Genomic DNA, 25,650 nt, shown 5'->3' with positions numbered 1-25,650 from the left:
CCCAAAAAGGGACAAAACAGTAGAAAAAAGAATATCAAAAAGTATCTTAACTAACTTTTAACTTCTTTTTTTTAACGGAACTTTTTGAATATCAAAAAGTATTTTTGTGTTTCTAAAGGGGGAAGTGTGACATTGTGGCTTAACAAAACCTTTTGCAAAATCTTTACCGGTAACAAATTTTTCTTTTTGATCATTTTTTAATATGCATTAAGTAAAAAACGTTATTTTTTGGGCTTTTTTGTGACATCCATCTATGAAACAAGCTTCTTAAATAAATGTTGCCTCACAGCAACTTTTAAAAACCTCTCTTATAAAAGGAAAATCAACTGTACTGACACAAACCATAGCTTTCTTTTAAAAAGTCTATGATGGATGTTGACTTTTTTTTTTTCTATCTTTGAGAAGAAACTTTTCTGTTATTTTTTTATATTTCCCTCCATGGGATAAACATAGAAACTAGCATTAAGGCTGCCCTCTCTGAATCACTTGGACCTAATATAACTTATGAATGCTTTAAAAATAATTAATTCATCCACTAATTTTCATAGTAAAAAGGTTTTTTTTAAAACAAGAATTTAGTTGCAAGACTGTTAGAATTAAACTTTATTTATATGCAGTAAACATTTCCTATAATTGGTGAACTGTAATGAAAAATACCCAAACATAAAAGGCAAAATGTATTTATTTCTTTTCAACAGATAGCAAGAGACAGCTCATTTATTTCTAAAATCAATTCATGATACATAAACATCTCTGTATGTGCACATTGCATTTACTCAGTAGAACTTTTTAAGTAGAGCAAAGGTGTTAAGGAAAACATCTGCAGTCAATAACTTTAAGAAATTCACATTAAAACCAAACGTTTCCCTTTTTAAAACAGCCAGCCTTAGAAAATCAGTGGCCTAGAAATGATCTGTAAAATGTGCATGCAGTGGTGTCGCCATCCTGCCCCCCTCCCCGTGACGTTTAAACCCCGACTCCTGGACTGGCTGAGAGTAGTAAGACCAATACAAAAGGACGAGTTGCTTAGAGGTTAACACACCGAAGGACAAAGACTGACTGAGACACTCAGAGGAAAGGCTCCAGCGCTTGCATCACTTCAAGTATTTCACCGTCCGACCCCCTCCCCAAAACCTTCAGTTTCATCACCGCCTCTTAGGTTTACACCAAGCTACAATAAGTGCACTCGACAATCGTCTATACATAGAAAAATAAAGGTAACCATGGATAGCGGGGACAGCTGTAACAATCGCTTTACACTTTATTTTGTACACAAGTGTGACGTTAAAATCTTTCTATGCTGTGGCGTCGCATTCCCCGCCCCTGAGTGTAAATGTTCAAGTTTCACCTGTTGTTATTTATTGAAAAGCAAACAGGGACAGCAATTTTGGTTCGGTATTTAACTTAGAAAATCAAATGAAACCCCAGACGTTTCATTTATCGGGACGGAGAGGAGAGCCGCCTCCCCACAGACCGCTGTGCTTCGCGTGGGAGGATTCGGAGAAGCTGCAGATCCGTCCTGGTCCTTCAGGCTTTTCTCTGGCGGCGAGACGCCAGCGGCCTTCATCCTGGGAGACAAATAGGGCCGTTAACGCAAAAAAGTCGAACCGGTCAAAGACTGGGGATGTCCCGAACCGATAACGTGGTCAGAGATTGAGGCCCGATCGTGTCGTTGCAGACTCCACCAAAATCAGATGCTGCATCCCAACCAGGCATCAAATATGTGTTTTATTCTTATTCTAAAGACTTCAAGAACTTTTTAGAAAAATGTTTAAAACTGACAGCAAGTATCTTTATTGGTTTGACTTAAAGCAGACTATAGGTCGCATTTCCCCAAATGCCACAGCGCAGTGACCTAAATGCACGTTTTTCAGTAAATTTGGCGGGTGGCCGTGTGGCGGCAGGCGCGTGTTCCACTCCACGCTGCGGAGGTTTTCAGAAAACGTTCAAACTTTACGGCGACCAGACGACTTTTTGACATCGGTCAGTGGTCGCCCGGGCACATTTGAGGTTGAGCGGTGGCAGTCCAGCGGCAGGCGGGTGGCAGGAATGCAGCAGCGTCATAATAGACTGATAGGAGGGTCTCCAAGGCCCCATTAAAACGCCCCCCTCCAGCCCCCATCAGAATGCCACCATGCTGCAATCTCACTGCCACGGTCCGATTGTTAGAAATCGTAGAGTTGCAGCACTACTCCTACATGAGGGGAGATTTATAGACTGTAAATCATAAGGCATGCTCAAAATCAGAGTTGGGAATGACCAGTGGTGCAGAATGACCCGCTTTTTTTTTTAATCCCCCCTCCAGGCTACCGGGCGGCTGGCAGCCAGTAGCGGCTGCTATCAGGAGACGTTCACACATCATCCAACGAGACCTGCTGCCGGCCGGCAATCCGGCTGCCACCACCCTGTGGCCGCCAACATTCCTAATGGTGCCATTCCAGCCCGACTGTCGGTCGCCTCCTACATTCATGACTACGTCAACGATTTGCAAAAAAAAAAAATCATGCAGTGGCATCAGAACTTGAAGATCGTGCGGACGCCTCCCCATCACACGGCGGCAGCTGTATTTGTGACCGTAGCATTAAACAGTGAGATTCAAAGACATTTAAATAAGAAAGTGTTGTCTGCACGGACCCAGAGGACGGGTTAGGGTTACGGGTCACGGTTAGGGTTAAACCACCAAATGGTTCCCGAGTGCGGCTGTTTCTGCTACTCACCGCCCCTCCAGGGGACGGATCACATGTGGAGAAGACATTTCACACACCTGGGCGCATAACAGATAATGGGACTTTAAGTTGAATTTTAAACGACATACAGCGTTAGACGCACTTAAACATGTGCAGCCGATGCAGCCGATGCAGCCATGCGTTCCTGTGGCAAACATACATTTACATCACTTTTGGTTCTGGCTGCACGTAAACACATACAAATAACAACAGCCTTTGAAAAATAAATATTGTTTTTTGTGTGTTAAAATTAAATGCAAAGATGGCTGCCAAAGGAGAAGTCTACAAAGTGAAAAAATAACTACTCATAACAATCCAACGATTTTGGGAAAAAGTCAGTTTTAGTTTTTAATGGATATGAATCACGTCAGATTAAAAATGGTCAAGAAATAAGGAAAAAAAATCACCAACTAAACTTTCTTACATGACTAATCAGCACCTAATTTTACTAGTTATTTAAAATAGTTGTTCTGTTTTTGCTTGATTGTTTATGCTGCTTCACAAAAGTGATCTGCTTAGGTGTTAAATAATGAAAGAAGCTGAATCTGTTCTGGATCTGTTTATTACATTTGTTCATCTTTTAATCGGATCTGAACTCTGTATTGGTAGATTCTAAAATTCTAATGACACTGAATCAGACGGGGGCCAAAAAAAAACCTGATCAGGACACCCCCATGATGTACGACTGAGAAACAAACAGACAAATAAAACACCAGACTAAAATCCTCCATCAAACCCCGTTAGCAGCTTCACATCACACATCCGCTCCACCAGAGAGGCTGGTGAGGCTCAGCTTTCACCTACCTCTGCATCCGTCCTCCGGCAGCCGCCTCAAGAACCGGCAGCGATGCAGCTGCGGCATTTATACAGCTTGGGTTTGTGGGTGCGGATGTGATTACGGACGTTTCTCAGTCGGAAGAACGTCTTGCTGCAGAGCTGCGGAGGAGACGAGACGGAGGATGAGCCAGACTGTCGGCGCATCGCCGTCAGAAAAAAAACCTCATTTCTGCTGCTCTCTTCTTTAGCTTAGTGCCGATTTGTGAGTCATGAGTCGCTTTGACTGAATGTTATATTTTAAATAAAAACATGGGTCATCATTGGCGGCGGCTAATGGGTTTAAAACTATTAGAAATCTACAAAAATCCAATGTCTTCCCAATGAGAAATGCCAAAAGTTAAAGCACTGAAATAGTTTGATTTGATTCTTTTATAGTCAAAGAAAAGTATTTAGAAAATACTAAAAGAAAAGTATATATAAAATGTAACGATGTCTACATACATACTAATACATTAAAAATCAAGGCGAAAGTCTTTATCAACACTGATGAAACCTGAGAATTGCAATGCAAGAGGACGGATGATTGACAGCATAATATTAATATAACATTTTAAATATTATTAATTTATCTTATTGCTTCACTTGTGTTTAAAAAAAGAAAAAAAAACATGAAATATTTTTGTAGATTTTCCTGAAGAAACAGTGAGACGAAAATTTACAGCTAGAAAAGCTCAGTTCTTTTAGATGTAAAGACATAAAATGTATTTATCATCAGCGTTTGTTTTGGGTCCCTTTAGTCTTCTGCTGTTCTAAATGTTTCTTCATGGAGGCTGAACAATAAATGGTCCAAAAGGAATTTTGGGCTTAGTTAACAAAAACCTTAGTTGCCATGGTAATCTAAACTTTTAGAGATTCTTCTAAAATGATATAGACCAGTTCGTCACCGCCAGGCGACCAAAACCTTAAATGGTTGAAATAAACCAATGCAGAAGCCACCGTGTTGGAAAAAGTCTCTTTTTCGTAAATTCGTCTCATGCGGCTCTGATCAGGGCAGCCAAGGCAGAAGGGGAGAGGGAGGGGCATTTAGCCGCCACTCAGCCACTGAGGGCGGGTCAGAAGCAGGCGGTGAAGGTGAAGGCGAGTAGCGCCTGTGGGTCATAAAAACCAGCTTGTGACTAATTTCTCTTGGTCTTGTTTTTAAACTCAAAGCAGGACTTTCTGCGAGGATGAACGAATTTACAAAGCCTAAGTTGGGACTGTAAGAGTCGCCGGCGCCATCCCTGGCCGCGCCTCAGCTGGACAGCGGTTCCACCCGCAACAGTCAAGCGCTTCCAGTTCCTACAGTCAAGCCAGGCGGCGCTTACCGGACACGGCCAGTGCTTCCCTTCGATGTGCCTGAGGCGATGCATAATTAGAGCCACACAGTCTTTGTAGTCAGCCGAGCACTGCAGACAGGCGTGGGCCGTCTTTGGAGCTTTGGGGGCTTGACTGCGAGGCCCCCGAAGCTGCTTTAGGCGAGCTCGACGAACGGAATCCAGCACGGAGCAGCTCCGGCCACCCACATCTGTGAGCCGAGACGGCTGCTGGAGAGATAATTATGGTTGAGAGAAGATATTTGATCAACAAAAACCTCAAATATTTACGTTGCAGATCACAGGGATCTAGACTACGCTCTATAATGAGCCACTGTGTACCTTTGTCATTGTCCGTGCAGCCTGTGACCTGGAACAGTGGGCCAGATTTAAGGTGGTCTTTGGAGATTTGGATGCGTGTCTTCGGGCCTGGCTTTGGGTCAGCGTCCTCTCCTCCCTCTCCCTCTTCACCACAGGCAGGACAGGCCTCCTCCTGGCTCTTAGATTCCTGTAGGGAGACTCCTCTGCCTTGAATTTCTCCCCAACTTGCGACACTGAGCGCGTTAAGCAAATGTCCACACTCTCCTCCTCTTTCTTCAGCGCCGACATGGGCCCCCCCGTTGGCCGGCAGAAGCTGAACAGAAAGCCGGAGTCCAGCAGTTTGATGGGGGGCTTGCTCTGGCGTTTGCCCAAGTCCGGGGAAGGAGGATCGGGGAACGGCCCGGCAACTGGCACCGGCTCTGCCGGCTCCTCTTTAATGGCTTTGTACATGGGGTGGCTGTAAAAGGACGGCTGAGGCAAATGCTCAGAAAACTGGAGCCCGTTCACTTCAGCGTCCTTGATTTTTGTTTCCACCCCCACGGTGCCCTTGGGGCTCTGGATTCCCGCCTTCTCCCTGGACTTGACCTTCATCTTGCCCGTGTCTTTTGCGGAGCCTCGTCTGCTTTTTGTCACCATTCGGCTGCTGTTATAACGCAGAGTTTTAACGGTTTCTCTCGCTGCCGCAGTCTTGGCCCGGGTCTTCGGCGAGGATCTGAGAGGCGTGTATCCTCCGTGGTGCTGTGGCGAGGGCCTAAGGCTTGAGACGGAGCACTCGGCTGGCTCCGTTTTGATCCTGATGGTGTTTCTCACCGGGGGCTGCTTGGCTTTTCGACGGAGAGGCTGCTGGGCCCGAGAGCGGCCACCATCGCCCTTCCTCACCGACTGTCTGAGCTCCCTCCCCCCAAAGGAGGGTCGCTGGAACAGGTCTGGCAACACCCCTTTACTCCTCATGCTCCTGTCTGAGGGAGGAACACGAGGCTGGACACTCTTCCTCCTCTTGGCAGCTATCTGCTCCACGGAGCCCACAGGCTTGGACTTGACAGACTTTTTAAGGAGTCTGGTGTTAACTGGGTTGCAGAGTGGAATTGACAAAGGTATGTCACTGTATGACAGCACTGGGGAGGACAATCGGGGCTTCCGCCTCTTGGTTAGTGAATAGTTGTTGGCCTTCAACTTCCGCAGTCGTTTCTTTTGTCTCCAGCCAATCAGGTCCTCTGGTCTGGGGAGGAGGGCGGTCCGCTGCAGCCCCAGCACGTTCATGAGTTTGTACTTCTCCTGTGCTCTTGCATAATCCTCCTCATCCTCTCCAACCTCCTCCCCTTCCTGCTTAACCCTCACAGGACTACAGGCAGTGTTGGGTCTGAGCCTGGACGTGCGTGACAGCTGAGTGATGGAGTGAGGTTTTCTCTTCTTCCGGGGGGTCTCTGGGACGGGGAAAAGTTTCTGAACCTGCTTTGAAGCTCCGGGAGAGGAGCGGAGAAGACGGGTGTTTGACGGGGATATGGGGGAGTAACTGTGTGACTGGGAGGAGGCGTGACGGGGTATAGCAGCCTTTTTGGAGGAGGGAGATTTAAAGTCCATGAGCTTCATCCTGTGCACGGGACTCTGAGGAAAGCCATTGTGGCCGTCAGTTTTTGGCATTCTACGCAGACTGCGTTTGGGACTTTCATGTAACGACTCGTCCAGCGTTAGGCGGAGGCTGTCGTTCATGTTGTCCAGTCCCAAAGCAGAGATGAAGGCTTTGCCTGGGTGGAGCTGCCGTTCCTGCTCTTTAAGGAGGGCGCAGCAGGCCTCCACTGCGGGCCACATGCCCAGGTGGCGAGCCATGGCGCACACTTCCGGCAAGTCCTCCTGACGAACGGACAGAGTGGAGGAGTAGGAGAAGTCCAGCAGGGACAGAAGACCGTCCTCGTTAAAACCTGGGGGACAAATTAGACAGGAAGATCCAACATGCAGCAGTTTAAAGAGGAGGCTTGTGTGAACAAAAACAAGCAGAAACGACATCGAGTCTTCCTTCTATTTTTGTGGTTCACCTGCTATTTTGCCGATTATTTTTTGGACAGTTTTGCATTCCTTTTTTATTTTATTTTGTGTCTTGATTGGCTGTAGTCCTGTCAATCGACCTCCTCTATGCCACGTCTCCAGTACAGAATGTGATTATCTGACCAAATTTACAGAAATCGTTGATCGCGATGAGATCTCTGTTTTCATTTTATAACACTGGATTTATTTATTTTTAAGAAGATTTGAACTTTGAGAGTTTAAAGAGGAGAAACGTTTGAAAATATCCATGTCTGTGTGAGAAAAGTGTGCAGTGAGGACTTACAGCATCTGGAATTGTAAAAAATAAAGATTACTGAGCAGATTTCATCCAACGACGGGTATTTTTAGAATGCAACTCCTGCGATAAACGAGGGAACACCGCATCATCTAATAACATTCATTTACAAAGCTATTATTTATGAAAAGAAACATCTTAATTATGGGTTAATTTGGGAACAAACAGGCGGCCCTTCCTGACAACGAATACAAAGAAAGAATCACTGAATTTTAGAAATACCTCTTTAACATGTTGTCAGGGTAAATTTAATATCTCCCCACGTGAAATGTTGCCCTCAAACTTGTTGAAATACTATTGTTTTATGCATAAAAAGAAACACTTTACAGTCAGCTATAAATAAGCTGTAAGGATCTAGGTACTAAAGTGAAAACGTGTAAATTTGTTTCTTGTTTTTTTTTGTTACTAGTACAAAATCACATTAAAGAATGTGGACAGAGACTAGATCAAAGCTGCACTCATTATATATGATAGGCTTTAAAACCTTAACTTCTCTGGACATACATTAACGTGCATTTTAAACTCTTTCTATATAAAAATGTCCAAACTTGAAACATTGACTGAAGGCTTCTCATTTTTAAAAAATGATGCGACAACAAAAACTGGCCAGAACAGGAAGTGATTGTTTGCAGATAATATACATCAGTTGTAAAAGAAGAAGGTAAACAACTCAAACTAGGAGTAAAAGCTGCAAAAACTAAAATAATAATAATAAAAATAACACCTAAATAACAATAAACTGTCAAAACAGTTCTATTATCATATAGCACACATATCTGCATTTTTTAAGACATCATTTTAACTTTATTTAATGTCAACTACATATCTAGTTATCATGTTAGAGCCCATTAAAGACCTAAAACATATTTCAGGTTTGGATACAAAAAATGACTCAAACATTATGTAACATTTAAAATACCTGGCAAAAGAAGTGATCATCACTTTTCTTTGATTTTGTTTTATTTTTTTTAAAATAAACTCGCTTGTACTTTTGTTACCTCTGCTAAAACACAATAGAGGCTGTGCGGTTATTTAACCGTTACCATGGTGATTTAAAGCTTTGCTTATTATGCTTTCCTCTTTTTGACCATGGTGAGCGCACTCAAAGCTGTTAAACTCTCCCTGTTTATGTTGGTTCATTCACATCCGCTCAAAGCAAAAAATAAAAGGATATCTTTTAAAAAAATAATTTAGAAAATCACAATAGGATTTTTCTGGGAGGGCTTACCAGTGAGATCAATGTCTGCTTTATTGCTCGAATCCATTTCTGTGAATATTTCCTGAAAGTGGTCACTGACGGCCGCCAGAACGGCCCTGTGAGCTGAGAAGGAGCGTCCGTTAGTCCGCAGGGTGATGTCACAGAAAAGCCCCGCCTCCCGCTGACTCCTCAGCTTGCTCAGCACATCAGTGCCATGGCTCGCGATCATCTTTGTCACACATCTCCTGCCCTTCAGCTGCTGAAAGGAAACCACAGAGAGCCGTCATTGCAGGGATTCACACACACAAGAAAGTCCATGTTTGAGAAAAGTGAGAAGAAATAAAAATTAGACCCAAGGGAGCGAAGAATCTGATGACGGGCTCGGAACAATGCTGGCTGCCAGTTGGGAGCGAATGTCTTACCTCTAGTTTCTTCCTGTGCTGACTCTGACACCGCGGACAGCAGAGGACAAAGTCTCTGATCTGGAAGTACATTCCTGTTGGACGAACATGACAACAAAATGAGTATAGAGCTGCATGGTAACATTACATAAAAGGTTAAACACAGAATAAACGGTCAAAGTAATCACTATCCTGTACTTAAGTGATGAGTATCTGAATACTCTGAAATTTGGAATCTGTTCCTGAAAAAAAATTTGTGATGTCCGACATCGACGATTCAATGCCGTTTACAGAAAAAAGTTCTGAGAAAACAACTTTGTGTGACGTCATAATAGTCTTTCTAGGATGGCAGAGAAGTCTTTTCGGGAGGGTTCTGAAAAAATGTCCACCAAAGGTGTGGAAGTTTTTCTGCTTTTCCACTAAGGATAAAAAGGTTTCGGTTGGAAAACTGTTGTCAGTTTATATTACAGGACTGTGTGTGTTTTCTAGTTGTTCCAATTTTATTTGGGTGTTGCTGTGTCTTCATCCATTTACTGGAACTGTAGTCAGTAAATGGATGGAACTGTAAGGACAGAAACACTTTAAAGATTTCTTGTTAAATGATAGAAAACAACAGTGACGTTTATGTGGGGGTTAAAGGCAGACAAATTCTGATTGATCAGAAATGAACACACTTGGCGGAAGCAACCGTCAGACGTAAAGCCGGCTGGGGGACCTGAACCAGCACACCAATGGGGGGCCGTTCTGTGTGTAGTTTGCATGTTCTCCACGTGCATGTGTGGGTTTTCTCCGGGGACTCCGGCGTCCTCCCCCCGTCCGAAAACACGCTTCATAGGTTTGTTGGTTAATCTAAATTGTCCTTATGTGTGAATGTGCGTGCGATTTGTTGCCCGACTGACGACCTGTCAAGGATGTCCCCCTTCCTTCGCCCACAAGTGGCCAGGATAGGCTCCAGCAGCCCCGTGACCCCGAAAAGGGAGAAAAACGGGTTTAGAAGATGAAAAAATGAATAGGAAGGCCTTGAAAAAAGATTAAAGGTTTTCTGTGGCATTTTTGTATTTGTTTAAGCTTGTTTATTGGCCTGAGGTTATCTCATGGGTCACCAAAATGGTTATTTTTGGAGTTTTATACTGCATTTCTAAAATAAGATCAGAATCATCTGGAGTCCTGGGGCGTCAAGCATCAATCAAAATGTGTCAATAATTCGATTTTGACTAGTTGGATTGATTTAAAAACCTATAGCTCTGGGCCTAAAACACATGACGACACTGTACAGCCACTTACCCTCCCACCAGTAGTTGTCTGCCACACATTTGTAGGTTTCTTCCAGGGAGAGGTGCCGCTGGCCCGGCCGCCGCTGGTGGAAGGTGGAGATGGCCTCGTGTCTGCGGTCATCACCCAGAACCTCCCGGTAGTTTATGAAGCCCTTCTCCAGCTTCTTGCGGTACAGAACCCCGTCGATCACCTCAAAGTTGGCCGACAACCGCGCGGGGGATCCAAGCCCACTCGAGCTCCCCACGGGCTCCATGACAACGCTGTCTCCATCCGGACCGGCTTTGGACAGACTAAAGACCTCTGCGGCGGGGAAGTGAGCGTTCATGTGGGTACAGTCACCGGACATTTCAACCGGTTTTAGGTCCCGTAGAAGAAATAAAATAAAATAAAATAAAATAAAAACACCCTTTTGGTCGCTCCTGAACCCCAGTCGGAGGCTCAAAGTTTAACTCACCGACTGGAAGTAAAGTCCACGTGGGTGTAGTAGTGACAGCAGCCCAAACAAAACCTCCAAAACGCCTCCCTTAAGTTAAATCTAATCAAAATAATTCAGTGCTATTTATTTAACGATATCGAAAAGCAAGTTCGGACCAAAATCAAGAAAGCCAGATAGGAATCAGCAGCCCGGTTTCTATCGTAGCAGTCATGAGAGCATCACTTCTCACTTTAAAACAAGCATGACAAACATCTCAACGTCTCTCAGTGAGCAACACCCCTGCTTGGAACAAAAATGTCGACCTTTTCCAGTTATTTTTCGCCTCCATAATAACCTTTGACAGTCCGTCCAACTAGTGTGGTTAATTAGAGCCGGAGGAACAATTGCGCCAACTATCCGGAGCCAAGTGATGTAAAGTCAAAACAACGTCCACGTAAACACCGTTCACCGCCAACCACTCGCCGACAGTCCGTCTTCCATGGAGTTCAAAGGTCGGCAGTGGCCTCCGCAGCGGGATGACGGCGGGCAGCCTCACCTCTGGCGTTCACTTGGGATTTCTTTTCGTTAACTCGAGTCGGAAGCAACATGATGACGCAGCTATCAGCTAAGCATCGCCACTTAACGACCCGAAAAGCGAGGCTGTCACCCTGAACGCACCGAAACGTCCCAAATCGCCTTGAGTTCCACTCCAGAACAAGTCAACAAGCTCCAGTTAGGCAACCCGACATAGTTAGCTCCCCTATCGTTCCCGCAAAGCCAGTTTAGTGGTCAAAAAATCCACATTTTTAAACTCGTAACCTTCTGTTTGTTGCTAACCAGCAAACTAGCCGAACCAACAGCTCCCCGCCTTCACACAAAGGCTATTAGCAGAAGCTTTAAAGATCCTCGGCTTGCGTGACTTCTGATTGGTTAGAAAAGCTGTCAATCACGTCACTTCTCGTCGTTTGACAGCAAGGTAGGGTGTCCGGTCACGATGCAAGTATACAAGTTAAACCAGTTACATTTGATTTTTTTCTTAAATCAATAAAGCTACTGTTGTAAACATTTGTCCAGCTATATTTCAAAATGTTAACAAAATACTATCTTTCTGAGGTTTGTAAACAAAAAAAATGTAACTTGACGAAATGCAAGCATTACATTTGTATATTTAAAAAAAATACTCAAATGCCTTTTAAAAAAATGAATTAAGCTAGATTTGAAACGTTTAAATTTTGTTCAATAGAATTAATTGTATAGGAAATAACATTACACAAATTTAACCAAATATATATATATTTATATATATTTTTTAATTATTATTTTTTTCCAATAAATTTGAGGGGATTGTGCCTAAAGGAAATAACAGTAGTGTACTGGGAATAAAAGTTCTAATCTTTAAGATTCTAATTTAGAAAATTGTAAAATATATTTTTACAAATTTAAAGAATTCCACTGTCTGTTTGACTCCCAAAAACTTTCAAATTTAATGTGTGTACTTTTACAAACAATAGGATTCTTTTTTTGTTTTGATAATCCACTTAGATTTAGACTGTATGCGTATGCGACTGTATGCATTCCAACCACTATATTTCAAATTTTCCTGTTATTTATCAAATTGAAATATTTCATTATACTTGACTTCTTTTAAAATATGACAGTAAACCCTTTTTCTCCATCAAAAGATTTTTGAAAGCTTACATTTCAGGCAGTGATGTGTTATTGCATCATCCAGCTCCTTTTCTTCACGTTTGTCTGCTCTTTAACCAAGTTTTCTCAACGGTATCTTTCTGTTAAAGCAAACTCCTTAAAAAAACAGCAATACATTGGCCACTTGTAGCCTTTTTTTTAAACAGAGTTTTAAGATTTTTCCCCTTTCGACTTAGAGTTGAATTAGACATAACGTTAGTTTTTGACTTGATTTCTTTGTTCTATTATTCCCTGCTGTTAGTTGTAAACTGGACTTTTCACAAAACCATCAAATTGGATTATAAATCAACTCCGTTTTGGATGGACTGATGACACAGAGAGCTGAGGAACACGTTGTTCTTGCTCAGAGCTAAATATAGAGTTTGAAAACCGTTTTGTGGAACACACTTGACAGACCTGCACTCATTATCAGTAGTTTGAAGCCAAAGGGTAAAGTTCAGGGTTTGAAATGATTAAATTAAAGTCAAATCTAATCTGTTAAGATAATTGAATTATTTCTCAGGAATCTTTTAGCCTGATGAAACAAATGGATGGGATCAGGACTAAATACGTCTGTGGAACAGCTGATGTTAGATGATTTGGAGATAAATGTAGGGAAGCAGATTGAGATGGTTTGGACACGTTCAAAGGAAGAACAGTGATTTGATGATGAAGGAGGACATGATGGTGGCTGAGGGTTAGATGGAGACAGATGAGCTGTGGTGACCCTTGAAGGGAGCAGCTAGAGGTTACAGGGGAAGAGAGGCTAAGGAAATAAAAAAATAAGAACGCATCCCAATATTGTTCAGATTATGCTTTGTAAGAGAAGGAGGGGAGCCTTTGTAACAGCTGATTTATAAGCAGAAGGAATCATTTCAAGAAAAAGTTATGGTTTAGGGATGAATGGAAGTTTCAAAAAGACAAAGTGCCCAACAGTGGATTAGTTTAATAACAGCTTGAGGTCAATAAAATTACAGTTCTGCAAAGACTGTCAAATAAATTCCCCCCAAAACAGACTAAAGATAGAATTTCTTATGATAGATTATGACGTCAAAAATATTGTAACCAGGACTTTCTGAAATTTTTTAGGCTTTATTCAGGATTTGAAATTATATTGATAAAACCCAAATTTTTACGCTAAAATACTCTCCGTCTTAACAGTTAAAAAAAAATAAGTTAAAAAAGAAAATCTGCTAAAATGGACAATTAACCCCTTAGATCGCAGTTCTAGAGTAAAATTCATTAAAATGAATGAACCCCCACAATTTCTATATATTTTCCAGGCAATAGGAATACCACAGCACAAGTTTAATTTATGGGATTTAAACATATCCAGATTCATTTGGAATGGAAAAAAAGCCTAGGATAAAGTTTTCCACCCTTAATTATTTCACACCCAAAGTTGGCATTACTAAACCTTCAAGAATATTTTTATGCAGCACAGCTGCCTGGCCGTGTCTACCATTATATGAAGCATGATGGAAAGAAATAGAGATTAAAAGCACAAACATAGCAATAAAAAACAATTTTTGGTGACATGAAGCTGACTGAGTATAACCAAAGGACTGTTGACTCAATTACGGTGCTTCCTTTACACTAAACATGAGGGGAAAAGTAGTTAAAGAACACAAACGAATAAGAACCCTGTCTTATGGAACAAGCTCCCAGTTTATGTGAGAGAGGCCGACACAGTTTCTACATTCAAAGTTAGGCTTAAAACATTCTTCTTTGGACAGGCTTATTGCCAGGCTAGCTAGTAATCAGAAAACATTTAACTTGTTGCTCCACCAACCTCACCAACTGTAATGAAGTTTGGGGGGATCATTGTAGTTTTTATTTCATTCATTGTCCACATTTTTCCACAGAGGGAAGGTTTTTTCATAAACCAGGCTGGGGCTGTCCATTCCCCCTGCTTAGTTAAATACTACATTGTGTTAATATTGATGTGCTAAAAATGTAGATTTTCTTGTATTATCATAATTATTACATAATCTCTCCCATCAACATTTGCAATCTAAATCACATCTTCGAAGGTCATCAAGAAACAGAGCCACATATAACTGGGTGTCATCAGCATAACTATGAAGGAAATTTGCCTTTTTTCGACTAAACTCGAAAGGATACATTTCAACAAAAATGGCAAAAAGGATCCCAATATGTGGAAGCTAACTTAAACTTACAGAGGATTTCTACGCTTAAAGGTTTTTATTAGCAAAAAACAAACAAACCAAAAAAAACAGCCCTGTTATTGGGTATTTTGTTTGCCCTCTTGCTTTTGTTGTTCTGTGTGTAGATAATGATGACTGGAAAACCAACAATTGAAATAAGCGTGTGTGTGTGTGGGGGGGGGGGGGGGGTGAAAAAACCAAAACAAACGTTGAAGCCAAACAAGAGCCAATAGGTAAGGCTTAAATTTATGCTTTATGCAAATATTTACCAATATTAATTCAATTTTACAAGTACAAAAAGGCATTATGATGCAAAATAAGCTAAAAAAAACAAAATGCTGCTATTTTGTGTCAGATCTGGAGCTCTGTCCAAATAGTATTAAAGCCCATCCATTCATTTTTTTAAGCGGCTGTATCCCCTTTTTGGAGACATGTGGTCGCTGGAGCCTATCCCTGCTGCTCTTGGGTGAAGGTAGCCTACATTTATGAATAGCTTATAACGTAAAATGCAATCAAATAAAATAAAAGACAGAACTGACCTGACAGAACATGTTAAAGAATAGATTTTATATTGTTTGGAGACTTCTGTCTTGGTTGGCTTAACCCAGGCTTGTCCAAAGTCCGGCCCACGGACCAAATGCGGCCTGCGTTCACATTTCCAAAGGCCCGCAGCCTCTTGTCATGAAATCATTAACATGCGGCCTCCAACACAATTTGCGTACAAATTCTTGATTGTGGTTGACTAAATAACAATTTATTATTCACCATAAAGAGACACGAACAGACAAGACGTACTAAAAATTGACAGTAATTTTGGTAAAGAAAATTATTTCCATGCATTTGCTCTATAGGAAGAAATAAAAAGTATGCCATCGCAATAAAATGTGCATTAAATTGAACTTTAAAATGCTAAAATGGTTCAAAGAATGGTTGACCCTCACACATTTCCACCTCACCAAATCTGTCCCTCTTTTGCAAAAAACCCCGGCTTAACCGTTCACACATTTGAAAGATAATTTTATGTAAAAGGTTTGAATACTGAAAAAAAAACCCAGCTTGGATCATAAAGAGCAACACGGATCAGTGGAACGTCATAATCTGAACACATCTGAATTTGGATTTTGCTTTGAGACAAACTGATAATAAGATTCAACCACTGCCTGACTGCTGCTGACGTGAGCAACTCAAGACTTTTAAGGAAAAAAAATAGGATTTTTCAAACCTGGATTAACCTGATAATAATGCAACATTTTTTTTTCTCTAAACTACTGAAAAAACAAAGTAAAGGGGATAAACAGCTGCAAAATGCTAATAATCAGATGGATTTTAATGTTAATGTTCATTTTGGAAATGATGCCAGAAAAAACAGGTCAAAAAGTTATTAAACAAAGCAGATTTTTAACCAGACTTTGAGAAATGTACCAGTTGGAACGGCAAGATGTTTGTCAAACCCCCGACATGCGTAACCCTTGTGCTATCCTAGGCACTTTAACGTTGGGAGTTGGGTCATCTAGACCCACTAGACAGTGCGCTGAACCTTTTTTCTTCAATGATTTGTGATCTTCACTGGTGTCCATGGATTACATGAAATCTTTTCACGTTTATCCACCTTTGTCATGGTAGGGAGAACACTTCAATGTAAGGGTGGGGTCATCTAAGATAGCACAAGGGTTAAAGCCTGACTGAATCTGGGTCAGAGAGCAGGAAAACCACCCCCAAGAACAGCAGCAGCAAATCTACGAGAGAAAAACAAATCAATGTGATGCAAAGAGTCAAGGTCCAAACCAGAGAAAAATAATTGCAGCATCTTCAGAGAACCTCAAACACACAGACCTCACACCACTGCAGCAGTGTCAGAAAAAGATGGAGAACATTTGACAGAAAAAGTCAGCGTGATTAATCCTGACAAGAGTGGCTCCACCAGCCTTTAAAACCCAATCCCATTAAAATCCTTGGTTTGTATTCTTGTGGCATTATTTTTGGACATTTAAATAGAAAAAAAGTTTTTCTAAGTTTGTGTCGTAGAAAATGATACACTGGGCAGGTCACGACCTCCCTGTTCAGCTCAGCGAAGGGGGCGGGGTTGCTCTGCACCAACGGTCCCGCCCGCAACTCAGAGGTGAAATTTTACAGAAGTCCTGCTGCTCTGCAGAAACTATGTCCTAAAAACCTTTACTAATGAATCTACACTAATGAATGAATACTAAAAATGCCATAATCATAAAGAACACTTTCAACATAGATCAAAAGATGATCAGAGCGAGTCTTTAAGATCGTGAGTCACACATTCATAAAAAAAAGTCTTGCTTATTTATTGATTAATACCAATCAATGTGTTTATTTTTGTTGGTATTTTAACTGAGTTATATGTAAACATATTTATTTAAATTGTGTTTGATTTATGCAACGTTAGGAGCTAATAGTATTTCCAGAATAAAGCTCCTTTAACATTTAGGGTCAAACAAATTCCACAAGAGCTATGAGAGAAACAGACTTTATTAGAAAGCTTATAAACAGTTAAACACTCGTTACCTGGAGGATTTCTCTCAAATATCAGCCTCTGATGTCAAACATTCAAGTGCTCGTCTTCTTTTGCTCTAACGTTCAGGTTCATCTTCCCTTTTTCTTGACACTTTTAGGAGCACGTCAGCTTTAATGACAGTCAAAAATAATACACAGGAGGACAAAAGACAAAAATAACAACTTGTAACACAAATGATGCTTCTGCAAGTTAATCTTTGCCGACGGCGGCGTCCTTTTCTTTTTCCGGAGCGTCGGCGGTTTTAGGCCTTTTGGATTCTGGGGGCTGGCACACCGGATCGGTGGGCGGGGAGGGCCGCTCTGTTGAGGGACAGGAAAATGTCAGAAAACAGTTTCTGTGCAGTGTTGATGTGTGACGCAGTGATGTGTGCAAAACGATCAAACACAAACACATGCAGAGACCTTAAAGTCCCACAGCAATCCTCTTTTGATCTGTCCAGAGGTCTTTCAGTTATGATTATGCCGTTTTTAGCCAAAAGCATGGATATCGTTTTGGCAGAGCGGCAACGTTTATTGGAAATTTGCATCCGAGTTGCGGGCTGAGAGCAATACCGCCCCTCTCCCCATTGGAGCTTGAAGCCCGCCTAGTGTATTTTTTTCTGAACATTTGTTCATGTGCTCCTGCTTCACAACAATTTGACTTAAAAATACAGAGAAATGCAATTTTAAGCATAATTTTCTTTATACATGTCCCCCATGATTAGAGAAAAATGCTACCAGAACACGTAAAAAACAAAAGCATTTCCATCAGAGTGGGTCCTTAAACACACCAGCATCTAAACGCTGAAATCACACGACCAGATCCATTCTGACGGTGATCATCTGACGCATTTACGTAATTCAGAGCCCAACGTGAGTCAATAAAGTTATATTTGCAGTGTAAAAATAACCAATACATTTATTACTTATGAGAATTAATACATAGTAGAGTATCTGGTCTTATTTAACAGAAACTACAATTACATGTTTGAGGATAACTTAAAAAGACACATTCCATTCCAATCAAATGTTCAGAAACGATCAGAACCAACCATGTTTAGCCTTTTCTGTGGAGGAAGGAGCCTGAAAAAGTGAAGCCACACTTGGAGATCGCGGCGCAACCGGAGTCAGAGAAACTCTCCTGTAAACAAAGAGTTCACACAGTCAAACATGAACCGCTTTGCTGCCATCATTTCTCTGGTTTTAAAGACAAAAGCATGCACAGCCATTGTGGCGCTCGGGCTGGCAGTGGGGGGTCCAACGGACCCCTCAAAGCAGACAGGCTTTGTTTGCACTAACGGAGCGGAGTACGTGACCCCCCCCCCCCAAAACACCACAACCCCCTGATATCTCATTTAAAGCTACATTAAATGGCTTTTAGATGCACAGTTTAGCATATAACTTATTCTTCTCTTAACTATTTCTATGAAAAGCATCAGATTAGCTGCTTAACTCACTGGAGGCAGGAAAAAAAACACATTTAAGGATTTCTATATGAATACAAATATTTAGCCACACTTTCAACAACAATTTTAACACACAAAATAAGTCATCAAGAGCATCTTATTTGTATCTGTGTCTTTAGTTAGTACCTGTGCATTTTACACACTGCTGTCGCAAATTAAAAGAGAAAAATGAGAACCCTTATTGGAAATAGTTTTATGTTTAAACATTCTGTATTTTTTATAGTTTTAAACTCCAAAACTTTTAAAATTATATTTTGTTTTTTTCTCATTTTAAACAGTTATTAAATTTCTATGAAATGTTAATTTTAAATTACTATTAGATAGCATTTTTCTTATACTTCAAGACGTCTTTTAATTTCATTTATTTTATTTTTCTTTCGGCTGAAAGAAAAATGTTGTAAACTGTGAACTACTATAAGATATTAAAAAAGTAATAATTTCTTAAAATAAAGCGGGAAAAGCTCTTATTTACGGGACATTTTGTCATTCTTTGATAGTCAAAATGAGTTTAAAAACTAAAGTCCAGGCTGAGGTGTTTGTTCGTCCTCTGCTCTCCTTTTGCAGAACATCTAAACCTCCACATGAGGTCAGAAGATCCTGAGGTTCTGGACTTTATGGATCTTCTGCAGTTTCTCTCTTTTGTGTTTTATTCCAAAATTGTTTTGTTTTTTTCATTGTAAAGCTTAATTTTGTTATATCTCAATTTTACAGAATAAAATGTGCTAAAAAACAAAAACCAGGGCAGGGAATGTTTTCTGCCGTTGGTTTCAGACGTGTGAATTTGCAGATGAATGCACTGTTGGTGAAAATGTAAAAAAGCAAAGAACCGTGTAGGTTTTGGAAAAAGAAGCGGCGCCTTCACCTGGGTGTCGGTCCCTTCGGGGTAACTTTCGGGGTGGTGGGTGCAGCACTGTTGGGCACCTTTGGGGTGGAGGGGTTGAGGGGCGTTATCTGTGGCTTGTTTGCGGGGGAGTTTTGGGGAGTAGAGGGAGATTTGGGCGTCTGCTGTCCCGGTGCAGCGGGAGCTTTGGGGGGGCTGCGTTTGCCCCACCCCTCCAGCGTGTTGAGGGTGATCCTGCGCGGCTGCGGCTTCAACACGCCCTTCGGCGTGGCCTTCTTCTCCTCCGAGGGAGTCGAGGAGGGGGCGTCTTTGCTCACTTTAGGGGAGGAATTTGCGGGCTGGGATGAAGGCGGGGAGTTCTTGGGTGCTGCGGGTTTCTTCCCTTTCTTCTCACTACTGTTTGGGACAAAGTCCTCTAAGGTGGGGGGCTCTTTGAGGGGAGTACCCAGCTCCCCAGGAGAGAATGACAGGAAGGAGCAGTAACCGTCTGTGGAGGACACGGCCAGGAAGGAACCATCAGCAGACCTGGAGGGGTCAGACAGGACCAAACAAAAAGTAAATAATAATAAACTTAATAAACTCTATTTGTATAGCACCTATTAAGATAAAAATCACAAAGTGCTTCTCAGTAAAACATGATAAAAACACAGACAATAAAAAATAATTGAGCATCTTTATAGGATTTATAAAAGCAGACTGCCATGAAAAAATATCAGTTTCTCACATTAATTGAATGTTTTCTGCATAAAAATAACTAAAATGGTAAAAACAAAAAAGAAGTTGTGAAGTTTTGTGTCAGGACGATTGTTTTAGTGATGCTAAATTTTAACAGATCAGTTTACGGATCAGTTTTTCACACAATGTCACACCATGGATTGAAGGAACATCATGCAGAATCAACGTTTTGAGTTTTGAAGTGTATTATAATGTTCATTCCTCACGAAAAACAACCCCAAAGTGGTATTTTGATCTGTTCACACATTTCTGAGTATTCCTCTAAAAACCAGACCCTCCCAATCCCTGAGACTGACTGGGATGCTCATACCTATTGACATGGGGGAACCGCCCCTTCCAGGAAGAGTCTGCGCAGCCAGCCCCGCCCCCAGACTAACACACACACCCATTTTCTCTGCAGAGCTAGCGATGATCAGCTTAAACTTTAAAGAGTATGCACATCCATCTTTGCAAAAGTTTATTGTTTGTGTTCGTGGGCGACTCTAGGATGACGACATGACAACAAGTGTTTCAGAACAAGAAGCTGCACTCTTCTGCATTTATAGATTTGTTTGTTTTTTTGAAGAAAACTGAATAATTTATTGGATTTATAACAGAAAACCAGAATTTTTGTTTAAAAGCCGAGTCTCCCCAAAGAAATGACAGCAGGATCTGAAACTGGAAGTGAAAAAAGTTGCATGATGGAGACAGACACACCAGGACACTGAGGGGGGGGGGGGGTTAGCATCATCCCGCTCGGATTTCTGGCTCTGAAAACGGTTAGAATGATTAAAAATGGACATAAAGAAGTTGTTTACCATGACAGGTCACTGAGTGTGTGGTAGTGGATGTTTGACACCAGGCCGAACGGAAGGCTCTGCTGCGTGTCGTACAGGAAGATGGAGTCCTCCGAGGCCACGGCAAACACCATCCGGTAGGGAAGCTTGAATAAATTAGGAAGATCCTGGATAGATCCATCTGCAGAAGAAAGGAGGCATTTAGTGAGGAATATTTTAACCAAAAATAAAAGCAAATATTTGCTCTGTTATCAATGTTTCTTCCATCTGTCCTTGCCTTCTCCCTTTTTGGTTCTGAGCTCAAAGTAAACGGGGCAGCAGCGCACGGCCAGCGTAGCTTTAGATGGACACGGCAAGTGGGCAACGGGCCTAAACAGGACAAGCAGGGAATATATATATATCCATGAGTCAGAATATATCAATTCTATGTCAAGGTTAAGATTGAAAGACAAAAAAAAAACAAAATAAAAAGACACAAGACTTCACCTTTTCAGACTTTTTCTGGAAAAGATGTAGGTGGTGTTAATGATGTTTTCTCCAACTTCCACACATCCAGCTGCAAAAAATAAAAAAATCCAGAAACAATACTTTTATGGAGTAAAAAAAATGAAACTTTTCAAGTTTAAAGACCCTCTCCAACATTTTGATCTACTGTAAAAGCGTTCCCTGTGGTCTTTTGATTATCCTCTTGTTAGCCCAAATCAGAAAACCTGTCATTTTCTAGGACATAGTTTCTGCAGAGCGGCTGGAGTTCATTACAAATTCACCTCTGAGTTGTGACGGGGAGTAAGGCTGCGCTCATTTCCCATCATCCCTTTGTTTACACTCTCCCCCTCTAGCGTACAGCCCATCACACTCCCAACCTAACATTATTGGTGCAAAAAAATGGCGAGCAAAGATGGACCTGTCCAACGCATTTTATACATGACAAACACCATTTTTCCCAGCTGCATTTTTGAGCCTGCTCCAGATTCACAAAAAATTGATTAAGAAATAGTCAGAAGTTTTATTTTCTGCTTCATTTTCTTAGCATTTGCCCTCCAATATCAGAAAAATGCCACAAGAACATGTTAAAAAACACCAAAACAGAATTTTCGTCCTCCGAGTGGGTTTACCTGGTGTAATAAGAAACGAGCCGTCTGGCGTGAAGGAAAGACGGCGAAAGAAGGACCTCATGCTGTCGTCTTGGAACATTCTGTACTGCTTTGCCTGAATAATGACAACCCAGTGACTTCACAGGCACAAAAGGGACAGAGAACACAGTCGTGTTGTTTCATTTCATTTTGTTTCTTACTTAAATTTAGTTTTGGACTCAAAATACCAAATTAAGAACATCAGAGGCTAAAATGCGACTGACCTCGCCCCCCTCTGCCGGCTGTCCTGAGCTCATTTTACTGACAGTGACGGCCTTTTTCTTAGTGTGGGTGCTGTAGACACGCAAGACCCTGAAAGAAAACAAAAAACATCTTCAGCCTGATCACATCCTACTGACAGCGGATATTTTCCTGAGGTTGAATCCAGACGTTCACCTGTCGCAGCTGAGAGTGGCGACATACTGTCCCAGAGGATCCCAGGTCACACCCTGCACATAGCTCTTGTGATCATTTAGGATACACAACTTCTGTCCTAAAGAAAAGAAAAGCAGGTACTGTAATTGAACAGAAATGTAATCATGTGTGAAACGCGCAGAAACAAACCTTTACTGACGTCCCACATGATAGCTGTGTTGTCGACAGACCCCGACACCATGAAGTTCCCATTCCTCGTCCAGCAGACGTCGTACACATCCTCTATGTGACCCCTGGGAACAAAAGAAAATTCATTTATGGGAACAAGAAATGTGGGGTTGGGATAGCATTTACAGTCTCTACTTCATTTTTTGAAGAAGACATGACGTCAGTTTGTGGCACAAAGAGGCCACAGTAGGACACGGGTTGTTGGTGCAAACGCTTAACTTCTGTCAAATTTTGTGCAAGACTTAATATAGCCAGAGAAACCAAAAATCTGAAAAGATTTTTGTGAATACATTCTATCTATTTAGTATTTGACTGTGTTCATGTGCTTTAAAAGTACTATGAAAAATAGATAAAGGGGTAATATTCAGTCAGCATTGGCGTCTGCCCATCTACTTTTCAAACATGTGTATTTTTGGTTTAGTCTAACTGAGACCTTTTTTTCCCTTAAGCATTAATGACGGTCATTGCATTGATTGTGTAACAGTTATAATGGAAGACGAAAAGTGCCTTAGAAGCAAAAACGAACGCACGCCGTGGAAGCCTGAACTTCACGTCAAACAGTTGCTTTCGTGCGGTGCGTTACTGTTGATAATGCACACTTCGAAGGCCATTATCCCGTCTATATCATGGTCATTTACAAAATAAATAAATATTCAATCAGTTTTTGGTACTTTATTCTTATTTTTTCGGTTTAGATCACTTTTTGCCCCCCACAAAATAAGTCGTTTGAGCTGGAATCTGACTCAAAACTGTACAGCTGGGTAGCGCAAATATTACTCGCCAATTTTGTTCCACCGCTCATGTTAGGCTGGGGGTGTGTGGGGCTGCAAGTTAGCGGCAAAGCGTGTAAACTGTGAGCTCTCAATTATGGGTGATGGAAAGAAGAGGTGGGTTGTTCCACACCAACAGTCCTGCCACTCTGCAGAAACTATGTCCTAGAAAATGCCGGGTGTTTGGCTAAAAACAGCATCATCATAATTAAAAGACCACTGGGATTGCTTTTAAAATAGATCAAAATATGATCCGAGGGGGACTTTAAACATTTGGTGCTAAAAACAAACAGATTCAACCAAATATAAATAAAGAGTCAAACTTCTCTGCATGTGTACCTCAGTGTTTTGACCACAGACCAGCTCTCCTTGTTGAGCAGAGCATCTTCATCCTCTTGGAACACGGGAGCTTGCTCTGGCTCCTTCGTGTCGTTCAGCTTCCATAAAAGAATTGCAGCATCTGCATAACAAACAAAACAAACAGTTCATTATCATATTTTTGTTATCAAAGTTGAATTAGTATAAGAGAGTAGGTTTAAATAACCTACAGCTTCTGCTCATCTCCCTTTCAAACATGTTTATCTTTTTTTAAGTTCTGTCAAACAGAGACTCTTTTGGATGACTGCCTATAGTTATCAGCGAGTGTATCCATTTATCTACTGTTAAACTATAACATGTTTGAAATAATAAACTACATAATATTCATACCATCTCCTCCAGAAGCGAGGAGATCTCCATTGGGGCTGAAACGAACCACATTGACAGCTTTTGTGTGTCTAGCCAGGTTTGACAGGAAGTCCACCACGGCCTTCCCGTCCGGACCCATGTCCGCCCGCCAGAGCTGCAGAAACATCAGGTTATGTCAAGGTCTGATCAAATACACGGCACTAAAGGAGCGTTTACTCTGTTCTCTGTGAGGTCTGTGGGGTTTAAAGCCGTGGAATTGTTTGCATCAGAAACATTTCAGAGGTTTGTAACAGAAAGGTGTCCCCTAAACAGACTTGTACATTAATATCCATATTTTCTTGCATCTTAATGTTACATCCAAACCATCCTGGGGCTTCTCCTCCACTCACCCTGACGGTGGTGTCCACTCCAGCTGTGGCCAGGCGGTGTATGCGTCCATCCGTGCTGTGCTGAAAGTCCAAACTGTAGACAGGCTCTTTGTTGTGCCAGGCTATTTCACACGTTACCACTTTCATTTTTTTTCTCGCACTTTCAGAGGCAAACAGACCTTTGAGGACAAAAAAGTTTTTTTTTCTTAAAAAAATCTTATTAATAACACATGAAATAGTTACAACTGCAAATAGGACAAATTAAGGGGACAGGAAAGGAATATATGTGTTTGTTTTTGTCACTTTAGCCAAAAGCTACAACGGTTAGCTTAAACTTTAGCGGTTCCTCCTGCCTTGGGTGTCTAAAGTAGACAGACGTCACGTCAAAAAAATATTATTTTATGACCTGCTGTTAGCTTTTAAGGTAAACGAAACACATGCTAAAAAGTTGTATCATTTTATTTTTGGACAATAACAAAGATTTGACCGAGTTAGTCTTTTACCTGCACGGGTGTATGAAAGAAGCTGCCTGAGAGACTTTCCCGCGTACAATTCATTCAAAACTTCCGGTCAAGGAAGTGATTGTAAGGGATGGGCGGGGCAAAAGACGGAAGTACTCAAATGGGTGGACCCGGATGTTCAAATTTTAAATTGTAATATACGTTGTACATTAAAATAAATATAAAAAGAAGTCATTAAAGCAAAGTAAACCGCCTCGGAAATATTCTGTTATATGATATACTGAGCATTTTAATGTTTATGATTGAAAGTCTTTTTCTTTCCATATCCTGTTTGTTTTGTCTTGTTTGATGTAATTTCATAAATATATATGAAAACATTTTATATTAAAACATTAGACAGTATCATCTTTTGTTTCATTATTAAAATCAAAATAGGAGAAATCTGCAAAAACATGATTCTATGTCTTGCCAAATTTAATATATGTAAATATAAATATATGCAAAACTTCCCATCAATTTTAGTATATTCAAAATATATTGAATTCAGAATATATTTAAAATCACTGAAACTGCTTAAGGGGCCAAAAAAAGGAACATTTTACCTTTATTTTGAAAGAAACGTATGATTTGTTT

General features: G+C 41.2%; 2 protein-coding genes across 5 annotated transcripts; both read right to left on the bottom strand.

The window, feature by feature from the left end:
- Positions 1 to 664: 664 nt before the first annotated feature.
- On the bottom strand, positions 665 to 13,672 carry si:dkey-229b18.3 (uncharacterized). Of its 4 annotated transcripts, none has more exons than XM_011489867.3 (7): positions 10,398 to 13,672; positions 9,135 to 9,208; positions 8,743 to 8,971; positions 5,198 to 7,095; positions 4,868 to 5,086; positions 3,531 to 3,662; positions 665 to 1,568 (listed from the first exon to the last, which is right to left on the bottom strand). In XM_011489867.3, the coding sequence occupies exons 1-6, from the start codon at positions 10,732 to 10,734 to the stop codon at positions 3,558 to 3,560; spliced, it is 2,862 nt and encodes a 953-aa protein (XP_011488169.1). In that variant the 5' UTR covers positions 10,735 to 13,672; the 3' UTR covers positions 665 to 1,568; positions 3,531 to 3,557. The 4 variants fall into 4 exon arrangements, with proteins under 4 accessions (XP_011488169.1, XP_011488171.1, XP_011488170.1 ...); XM_011489869.3 differs by having other exon boundaries at positions 4,868 to 5,083; XM_011489868.3 differs by having other exon boundaries at positions 8,743 to 8,968.
- A 3,463-nt stretch (positions 13,673 to 17,135) lies between these two features.
- chaf1b (chromatin assembly factor 1, subunit B) lies at positions 17,136 to 25,173 on the bottom strand. Its single transcript, XM_004081798.5, has 14 exons — positions 25,060 to 25,173; positions 24,578 to 24,735; positions 24,210 to 24,342; positions 23,841 to 23,961; positions 22,693 to 22,796; positions 22,525 to 22,621; positions 22,353 to 22,440; positions 22,111 to 22,204; positions 21,482 to 21,551; positions 21,273 to 21,364; positions 21,017 to 21,176; positions 19,506 to 20,009; positions 18,230 to 18,318; positions 17,136 to 17,498 (listed from the first exon to the last, which is right to left on the bottom strand). Exons 2-14 carry the CDS (start codon positions 24,701 to 24,703, stop codon positions 17,389 to 17,391), a joined length of 1,788 nt encoding a protein of 595 aa, XP_004081846.1. The 5' UTR covers positions 24,704 to 24,735; positions 25,060 to 25,173; the 3' UTR covers positions 17,136 to 17,388.
- Between the last annotated feature and the right edge of the window lie 477 nt (positions 25,174 to 25,650).

Source organism: Oryzias latipes, chromosome 21, assembly GCF_053564925.1.
Source record: "Oryzias latipes strain Hd-rR chromosome 21, Olatipes_Hd-rR_3.1".
In the NCBI taxonomy this organism is placed as follows: domain Eukaryota; kingdom Metazoa; phylum Chordata; class Actinopteri; order Beloniformes; family Adrianichthyidae; genus Oryzias; species Oryzias latipes.
Note: the sequence above shows the minus strand (reverse complement) of the source record. Positions and strands in the feature narration are given on the sequence as shown.

Excerpts from the sequence above, each read along its gene's own strand:
- si:dkey-229b18.3 (XM_011489867.3), bottom strand. The coding sequence starts at position 10,734 with ATGTCCGGTGACTGTACCCACATGAACGCTCACTTCCCCGCCGCAGAG. Across the intron at positions 9,209-10,397 it reads AGACAACTACTGGTGGGAGG|GAATGTACTTCCAGATCAGA; the intron begins GTAAGTGGCTGT and ends TTCGTCCAACAG. Across the intron at positions 7,096-8,742 it reads AGCAGACATTGATCTCACTG|GTTTTAACGAGGACGGTCTT; the intron begins GTAAGCCCTCCC and ends TTTGTCCCCCAG.
- chaf1b (XM_004081798.5), bottom strand. The coding sequence starts at position 24,703 with ATGAAAGTGGTAACGTGTGAAATAGCCTGGCACAACAAAGAGCCTGTC. Across the intron at positions 22,797-23,840 it reads TCTGTGGTCAAAACACTGAG|GGGTCACATAGAGGATGTGT; the intron begins GTACACATGCAG and ends TTTTGTTCCCAG. Across the intron at positions 21,177-21,272 it reads CAGAACCAAAAAGGGAGAAG|ATGGATCTATCCAGGATCTT; the intron begins GCAAGGACAGAT and ends TTTCTTCTGCAG.